The sequence below is a fragment of the Arachis stenosperma genome, chromosome 10, assembly GCF_014773155.1.
Source record: "Arachis stenosperma cultivar V10309 chromosome 10, arast.V10309.gnm1.PFL2, whole genome shotgun sequence".
NCBI classification, from domain to species: Eukaryota; Viridiplantae; Streptophyta; class Magnoliopsida; order Fabales; family Fabaceae; genus Arachis; species Arachis stenosperma.
This window is the reverse complement of record NC_080386.1, coordinates 13,159,099-13,168,885: the sequence shown is the minus strand read 5'-3', so window position 1 is coordinate 13,168,885 and position 9,787 is coordinate 13,159,099. Positions and strand designations below refer to the sequence as shown.

The 9,787-nt window shown below is 38.2% G+C and overlaps 1 protein-coding gene across 1 annotated transcript; it reads left to right on the top strand.

Annotated features, from left to right (window-relative positions):
* The first annotated feature begins 2,673 nt into the window (after window positions 1-2,673).
* Window positions 2,674-3,147, top strand: LOC130956786 (uncharacterized). The gene has a single exon (XM_057883771.1). It carries the CDS (start codon window positions 2,674-2,676, stop codon window positions 3,145-3,147), a length of 474 nt encoding a protein of 157 aa, XP_057739754.1.
* The last annotated feature ends 6,640 nt before the right edge of the window (window positions 3,148-9,787 follow it).

The window sequence follows — 9,787 nt, the reverse complement described above, 5'->3', positions numbered from 1 at the left end:
ATTCAAACGAAAGCTTCGATTGCATAAAAAATTCATCAAAATCAGAGTAAATCCGCAGATTCAAACGAAGCACAAAAGTAGAGTATGATAAATCTAAAACTGACACAGGAAAATTGAGCCCTAAGGTTTATCACAAAGAACAGAGATCACAAAATCAGGATTTATATACCTGAAATTTGAGATGGTTACAAGAAGAACTGAGAGAGCGAGTTGAGATTAGATGGAAGAGGTGCCAGAGGGAGCAGATGCGATGAGAGCGTCGGCAGAGAGAGCTTTGCGACGAGAGCGGCGGCGGGGGGATCTTGTAGGACGCAAGGGATGACAGAGAGATTGTGCGATGCAAGCAGCGGCGGCAGCGGCAACGGCCACGGCGGAAGAAGCAGAAGTAGCAGCCACGGAGAAAAAAGTAACTCGTGCCATGGAGAGAGGAAGAAGCTCGTGTTTGATCTCTGAATGGAGCTCGAAAAGTAACTCTGAATCCTTGTGCCAGGGAGAGAGGAAGAACCCTCGTGTTTGATCTCGTGCCAGGGAGAAAAGTAACTCTGAATGGAGCTCGAAACACAGTTTGAACGGGGGCTGCCACGGAGAGAGAAGAGGGTATAGGTTAGGTCTAAATTAAAATTTTCAGACAGAAAATTTTAAATTACAGACGGATTTTCCGTCTGTAATAATTTAATAAAACGCGAGTTTTATCTACTTAATTACAGACGGAAAATCCGTCTGTAACCATTCCACGGAAAAAAAATTAATTTTTCCGACGGAATTATAGACGGATTCTCTTTTCTGTTTGTAATTTATGCTAATCTATTTTTTTCGTTTTCCAACAAAAAAATTCCTCTGAAATTCTGTCTGTATTTCAGTGGGATAAAATCTGTCGGAAATATCCGTCTGTAATAACTAATTTTCTAGTAGTGTGAGGACCCCTGAGCTGTTGGCCAAGCTTATGGATGTGGCCTATAGTTTAGGAGGTTCGAACCGGAATTCTCAATCCTTAGTAGTACCAGCCTGCTCTAATTCAATGTCTCTTGGTGTCTCGTCATCTATGTTGGTGATTGCACATGAGGCATTTTAATTGCATCTCCGTCCTTTGTAGCTGATCTAAACCGCAGTCATGATGGAGAAATAGATGCTACTCGACCCTTGTGTGAGCTTGCAATTGCAATGGTTGAGGGTGGAGTACCGGATGGTGTCGAGAATGTACTGCATCATGATGATGATGACGATGATGATGATGATGTGGAGTCCGCCACGATTGTTGATGATAGTGATGATGACATAACAAGGACTACTCTAGTTATGGGCCAGAGATACACAGAATATAGGAGCTCTAGCAGAATTCTAGGTTGGTCAGCAGTTTTAGGGTAAAGAGGAGGTCGTGTTAATCGTGAAGACTTATAGCATCCACATAGGGTTGAGTACAAAGTGTTGGAATCCGATCACTGCAAGTACTATGAGAAGTGTAAGGAGTTCGGCACCGGGTGCACATGGCTAATTCAGATCAGTCTTCGCAAGCGTAGAGGTATTTAGGAGGTAAAACGGTACAATAGACCTCATACTTATCTCGCCACATCGATATATAGTGATTATAGGATGCTTGATTATCATGTGATATCGGCCTTCATACTGCCCATGATTAGAGCTGATGCTACCGTCTTAATCAAGGTATTGCAGAATGCAACGGAGGCACATTTTGGGTTTAGACTGACTTACAGGAAGGTTTGGATGGCTAAGAAGAAGGTCGTGGCACAGATTTACAGAGATTAAAAAAAGTCATATAATGATTTGCCGCAATGGGTAATGGGTGTGCAAATCACGATGCCAAGTAGTGTTGCGGTGTTGAGGACAAGTCCCGTACGAGTTGGTGAGCAAGTGGATGAGTCATCAGCTTATTTCCATAGGCTTTTTTGGACATTACCACCGTGTATCGAGGTCTTTTGTCATTGCAAGCCGTTGGTTAGTGTCGACAGGACTCACTTATACGACAAATACGGGGGTACACTGCTCGTCGTGGTTGCTCAGGACGGCAACTCCAATATCATTCATGTTGCATTCGCACTTGTGGAGAGTGAGAATGCAGAGTTGTGGTCATTCTTTCTATCTCACCTTTGATAGCATGTAACCTTTCAACTGAGTATTCTAGTTATATCAGATAGGCACAACAGAATAAAGGCTGCATTGGAGACCCCTAATGGTGGTTAGCTTCCGCCTAATGCATACTAGACATTTTGTATTTGTCACGTGGCGGCGAATTTCGCTCTGAGTTTCAAGGGCAAGGATGCACGGAGGTTTTTAGTGAACGCTGCTTTTGCCAGAACTGAGGTCGAGTTTCACTACTGCTTTGACATCCTCCGATCCAAAGATTTTGCAATGTGTGAATGGGTTAATCGGATTGACTATGCACAGTGGACTCTGCATCAGGACGAAGGTCAGAGATTGGGGCATATGACTACGAATATCTCCGAGTATGTAAACTCGATACTAAAGGGTGTAAGGAACCTTCTAGTGTGTGTGTTGATGAAGTCCACTTATGGGAGATTGACTGAGCTATTTATTTGCAAAGGAAGAGAGACAAAGGCACCATTAAGAACCGGACAGTAGTTTAGTCAGCATCTGATAAAGGCAATAAAGGCTAATCTGAAGGCCTCAAGGTGTTTAACGGTGATTTTGTACGATATGAACAATTCTGAGTTCACTGTAGCTGAGACCACTATGACTAGGAGCTTCTCACTTGGCTCTTATAGAGTGTTCCTGACGAATCAAACCAGTGATTGCGGCTATTTCCAAGCACTTCATTATCCATGTCGGCATGCCTTAGCATGCTATGCATATGCACGTCTGAGTTGGTCCACCTATGTCCATGAGGTATATCGCCTTAGCTCGGTATTCGATCTCTATCGGATGGGATTCACACCTCCAATCCCTGAGAGGTTTTGGCCACCATATGATGGTCTAAGAGTCATACCTGATCCTACCAAGAGACGTGTGTTTGAAGGGCATCCCAAGACTACTAAAATCCAAATTACCATAGACGAGTCTGAGCCAAACAAGGCCAAGATATGTGGGCTTTGCAGACAGCCTGGCCACACTCGTAGGAGGTGTTCACAGGGAGGAGTCACCATTGGTTCTGCATCCGCCAATAATGTGTAGGGTTGTGCTTAGTTATTGTAATGTTTTGTCTTCAGACTCGTCATCGGTTTATTTTAATGTTAGTGTCTGTTGTACGGTTTATTTTAATGTTGGTATATTACGTACTTGTGTTATAAGACAACTTTATCATACATTACGAAATAGTCATATAACAAACCCGGGCTTCCATACAATATGACGTACATGTCCTTCTAAATGTAATAAAATACATCATACAGCAGGTGCTAACTTAAGTTGTTCCTCGGTAAGATATAGCTACATGGAATACATAATAACACGGAATACATAACACGACTGAATAATGAAATAATCACTAGTCAGAAAAGATGCGATCATATGAAGCAGCGACGGGGGAGCCTGATCCATCGTGCTCTTTGGGCCAGAGGGACCTCGTCCTCGTCTCCGTCTCTGTCTCTGTCTTGCTCAATCTCGTCCGGTATGCGCTCCTGTGATGTGGATGGACTGGGATGTGCTAGAGTAGGTGCTGCCAATGACGAGGGGGGTGTACCACCCAATGCAAATGTGGCATCCATATGTCCAGTAAGAGGCTGATTCAGATCGACATCAAGGTGTGCCTGGGATCCACCTACCTGAGATCTGCATCTAGCCAAGTCATCCTCCTACATGATCATGCTGATCTCGTCAAGGAAGCGTGATCCACCAAACTCCGCGTCAAGGTCCTCACTGCCAAGCAAGTTCAATAGCATCTGACCTAGGCTAATGCACTTCTGACTCTCGTGCATCGCCACATTACTGCTAGGAACCCCAAAGAAATAATCACCAAACCTTCGTCTGACTACACCGCCACCTGTCTCACTTCCACCATATACATCATTGCAACCATATACATCTCCCTGCTCACCTGCTCACCTGCCTCACCTTTACCACCCTGGCCTTCACCTCCTCCACCATGACCACCATCCTCACTACCTCGGCTACTCCCACCCTGACCACCATCATCTCCACCACCATAGCCCCCGTAACCACCTCCACGACCACCTCCGTCACCATCGTCGGATCTATCATATCCACCACCACCACCACCTCCGTCATCACCATCGTGTCCTCCACCATCACCTCCCTCATCACCGTCGTCACCCCCATCATCTCGACCATCACCACCCTCGTCTTCATCGCTACCATAACCTCTCTCTCTCCACGTCGGGCTCTACCTTAACCACCACCTCTAGCTCCTCTACAGCTGTGACCCCTCGCCCTTCTCCGCCCACGACCCCTCCCCTCACACTGACTCGAACGTGTCCCAATACGATGTTTCTGCCCAACACGACGTCTGTCCGGGACATCAGCACCTGGTTCATATTAGGAACATGTCCTGGACCTTGTTGCATTGCCTTAGTTGGTATCACAACTGCCTTGGGGTCACCAAGGAGGAGCTTAGGCGACAAGAATCTTCTGTCGTGCTCATGCCACCACTCCAAGTACGCATGTGAAGGTCCTGAGTTTGGAATAACATCAAACTATAACACATGTTGTGCTCTGTTGGCCTAATGAATGTGCCAACTCTATAACGTATCAAAAAACCACCAATCTGCACCTCTGTCATCCTTTGACATCATTGATTCCAGTGCGGCACGAAGTCGATGTTATACACCACCAAGCTGCGGTAGCACTCAATCCACTTGATGCCACTCTATGACAGCAAAATAGATCAATGTTATTAATGCCCTCCACAATGCCATATGTCGTGGCTCCAATATCTCGGGGTGCACCACCTGAATGACATCAGACAAGCTATATGGCATCCACACGAACTATGAACAGAAGTACTTATCGTTAGTCATCATAAACAGTAACAGTGCCAACATAACATTAGCGATGAACATATTGAAACCTTAAATACTCACTAAATGTCTCTTGCATCCAAGTGCACTTCACTGTGAACTTGTCGATGCAGTTCGCGGGAGGTAAAATACCCAATATCTCCTCGAGCCATGCCCACGTAGGGTAGCCACCGTCAATGTGTCGCTCAAAGTCCGTGAGGCATCCTCTGACATACTGACCGTCAATTGGGAGCCTTAATTGGTGCGCTATATCCTGCAGTGTGATCGTGCACTTTCTGAATGAAATGTGAAAAGTATACATCTCCGGAGGCTATCCCTCCACGAATGCACTCACTAATGGCTCATCCAATCTAAACTAAGTCTCATTCAGCCTTGAAAAATGCTATAAATTGACTATCTGCAAGTACGGCACAATCCTGTCATTCAGGGCCATACCATGTTGCCTTCTCATGCTAGTGATACATTGCTGGGGCTGCACAATGATAGAAAATTATTTACAACAACCATAACAAAACATTATTCGATTAAAAAAAGTTCTAAAAATGCTGAATATTGCATACCCTAATTTATAAAAAATTGTTTATAAGAACCATGAAAATTTTGTTCATAGGAACCAGAATAAAATGCTAAATAATGCATGACCTAATTAAAAAAAATGCAAACGTATAATCTCACACATTCAAACAAAAGAAAAAAAATGCTAAACTAATAACTTAAAAATTATCTAAATTATAATTAGATATCGGAATACTCAATTATCATCATGACTGTAAAAGTTGAGTTAAAGTGAATCCTAATCTTAAACTATTTCTCGCTGAATATAAAACTAATAACTTAAAAACTCTATCAGAGCCTACAATCACTATTCTAACTAACATTTAGGTACCATTTCAGGTTCTCAAAATCTAACTAACTAATAGCTTACTACTTCTAACTAGCATTTATATCGAAAACATTAATTTTCTAATTCCTAACTAACGACTATAAACAATTAGTAGAGGAAGTATGTTAACATTACTAGCATGACTAAATTATGTTGAAAACAAAAATTTTCATTCACTAACCTCTTCATTGACGGCACCAGCAATATGCGTGACTCCATCCAACTAATAAATACGATTTGGATCATTCTCCACGTGTTAAGATTTGAATTTTGTGGGGTTTCTTTCCAAAGTTTTTGTCTAGGTTCGTTTGTGGTGGGGTTGGGCGAGAATGATTTGTAATTCGAATCAGTTGAATTTGAGTTCTATATATAGGCCTCATGCAAGTAAATCGACTCCAATAGATTCGATTTACTAGTGACTCACAATGGCTGTAAATCGAAGTCATTACATTCGATTTAGTAGGGATGGTAAATCGAAACCACTTATTTCGATTTACTGTGGGTACAATCCAAAGCCCATTAATTCACACCCATTGTAAATGGACTTCAGTTCATTTGATTTATTAAGAGTACTAAACCGAAATTATTTAATTCAATTTAGTAGTGATCTATATAATTCAAAATGTATTGATTCAATTTAGTGTAATTTAGCCTAACTCAAATTTAATAAATTTAATTTACATGTAATCTCCCAAATTAACTAAATCGAATTAGATTTAATTTAATATTATTAAATCTAATTCAAATTTAATAAATTCGATTTATATAAAAATATAAAAGAGACATCTGCGTAATATTTTTTGAATTGGAGATACATATAAAATTTGCATGTCTTTAATTTATGGTTATCAATATGATCCAGCTAAGGGCGTTTAGAAGCAAAAAATGTACACTTTAAACAATATATTACGGAAAAAAACATACACTAATCTCCACTACAACTACGAGTATAAGATTGAGAGAGACCGATGTAAATATGATTTATTTATATTATGTGCGTGTGTTAAAAAATGTGTATTCAGAGAGAAATTATATAATATTATGTAAATAAAAAATTAATCATCATATATTTTATATATGTATAAATATATATATGCATAATTTAACTGAGTATTAATATATATTTTATATTAATAATTAATTTTAATAATTTATTATTTTAATGTATATCCAACATAGATTGATTTTTTAGCATAAAAGCATGCACTTTTTTCACACAGTTGTTGAACAAATAACATCACTCTAAAATTATATCTATTCTTATACTAAGGATAAAAGTTTGTTTGGATGAATTTTTTTAAAAAAAATATTTTTTTGAGTTATTTTTTTAAAAGATTTTATAAAAAAAATAATTTTATATTTAAATATTTTATAAAAAAAATATTTTTATCTATTAATTATATTTGAGTATAATAATATAAAAATATTTTTTAATTTATTTATTACATAAAATTTTTTTTGAAAAAATAATATCTTTTAAAAAGAGTATAAATTACAGTTTTTTTTAAAAAATATATTTTTTAATTTTTGTAGTACTTTTACTTTTACTACTAAAAAATTAGGGATAAGTATTGTTTTGGTCCCTTACGTTGAGGGTCGGAATCGAAATCGTCTCAACGTAATTTTCGATTTAGAATCATATTTAACGTTTTTTTCGTATTAAAATCGTCTTTTTAATTTTTTGGACAAAAATACTCTCACCACCACCAGCACAATTACCTCCACCACCACCACCACCACCACCAACACCAACACCACCACCACAACCACCACTAACACCAACACCAACACCAACGCCAACACCACCAACACCACCACCACTACCACCACCACAACCACAACCACAACCACCACCAACCACCACCACCAACACCAAGAACACCAAACAGAAACAGCAAGCAGGAAACAACACCAAATAGAAACAGAAACAACACCAAAGAGAAGCAGAAAACAAGAAAGCAGAAGCAATGCGTGAGGTGGAGGCGGCGAGGCGGGAGGCGGCAGAAGCGAGGCGAGGCGGCGAGGCGTGAGGCGACAGAAGCAACGCGGAGGCGGCGAGGCTCGTGATCTCCAACGGTAGTGGCTCGCCGTCCCCTCCCCCTTTCCCCTTCCCCCTCCTCCTCCCCCTCCCCCCTTCCCCCCACCCCCACCCCCACCCCGCGTCCTTTACCCTTCCCCCCACCCCCACCGCGCGTCCTTTCCCCCTTCCCCCTTCGCCGCCGCCGTCCCCCTCCCCCCTTTTCCCTTCCCCCCATCTCGAACCCGCGTCCCCTTCATTTTCTTCCTCTTCTTCTCCGGCTTCTTCCACTTCCCCTCCTCCCTCTCTTTGCTGCTGGCGCCGTCTCCCCCTTCCCCTTCCCCTTCTCCTTTTCCCTCCCCTCCCCATTCGTATACCCTTCCCCCCATCGCGTTTTCTTTTATTTTTTTAAATTTTATAATTTTTGTTATTATAGGGGTAGTTTAGGAATAAATTAAAAAATTTTATTAGAAAGAACGATTTTAAATTCAAATACGACTTTAAGGATGATTTTAAATCAAAATATACACCAGGGACGGGTTCGATTCCGACCAGGACAGTTCTATGTACAGTGGTGTGGGGGCAAGCGTCCCCACTACGATTTGAAATTTTTTTGAGTATTATGTGATAATAATATTTATTTGCCCCATTAGATTATTAAATTTGACCCCACAATAATTTTTTACTCAACTTTTGGTACTTAATCGTCAATTTAAAATTTTTATATTAAAAATTCGTTAGAATGATTAATTCTCAAATTTAAACGAAATTAGTATTATTTTTTAAAAATCAATTCAAAAGAATATTATTTATCTTCTTTTTAAATTAGTTTTAATTTTTGCATAGCAACTGTATTAATTGGAAGAACTTTTTTAACTATAAATATCAATAAGAGTCGACTTCTAATTGCGTTGGGAAGTGAATTTTTAAATAATTATTTAGTAATATATATAAAAAGAGAAAATTTTTTATGGTAGTGTTAAGAGAAAAATTATTTAATTTTTTAAAATATAAAACCTAAAACAATAGAATTTTAAATTATATATTATTATTTAAATTACTATTTCAGTATTGTAATTTATATATTACATATTTTGAAGGCTAATCATATTTTACAATAATAAAATACAATCATATTAATAATCATGTTATATGTACATAAAAAATAATTATTTGTATAAAATATATATTAAATATAAAATACATATTAAAAATAAGAAATAATATATATATTTATACACATATATATAATGGTTAATAGATAATTTAATATTTAATTTTTTATATATACATATTATTTTTATTATAAAAATTATTATGATTTTATATAAATTTTGTCCCCATTATTAAAATTTTTTGGATCTGTCATTGATTCTGACTCTCAATGTGAGAGAGTAAAATAATACTTATCCCAAAAATTTATCAAATACGTTAAAAAATATAAAAATTTACCAATTTAAAAAATAAAAAAAATTCTTTTTTTATTAAAAAAATCTTTTTTATTAAGATAATAATACGCACACAAGCACTAATTATGCCATACCGTTCAACCTTAGCCAAAAATGTAACAGTTGTCAATTTTAATCCTTTCATGCCTTGAACCAAGGTATTGCAGGCGAAACTAATCAACGCACATGGTTATTTCCAAATGGAAAAGTATATGAACCAACTAATAATCAGTCAAGAATAAAATAATATAATTAATTATAATTAGTTTTATTAATTTATAATTTAATTTGTTTTTTAAATTGTTGTTGACCACATTCAAAATATGAGAAAAGATACGCTAGTGATAGGAGAAAATCACAGAACAGATCCTTTGATTATTAATTAGTTGGTTCCATATAATTAATTATGTTTTATTAATGCGTAACACATGAAATATATAAATCATATCCAAAACCATCCAATTTACAAGAAAAAGAAACATCCGTGTGC

Excerpts from the sequence above, each read along its gene's own strand:
- LOC130956786 (XM_057883771.1), top strand. The coding sequence starts at position 2,674 with ATGAACAATTCTGAGTTCACTGTAGCTGAGACCACTATGACTAGGAGC.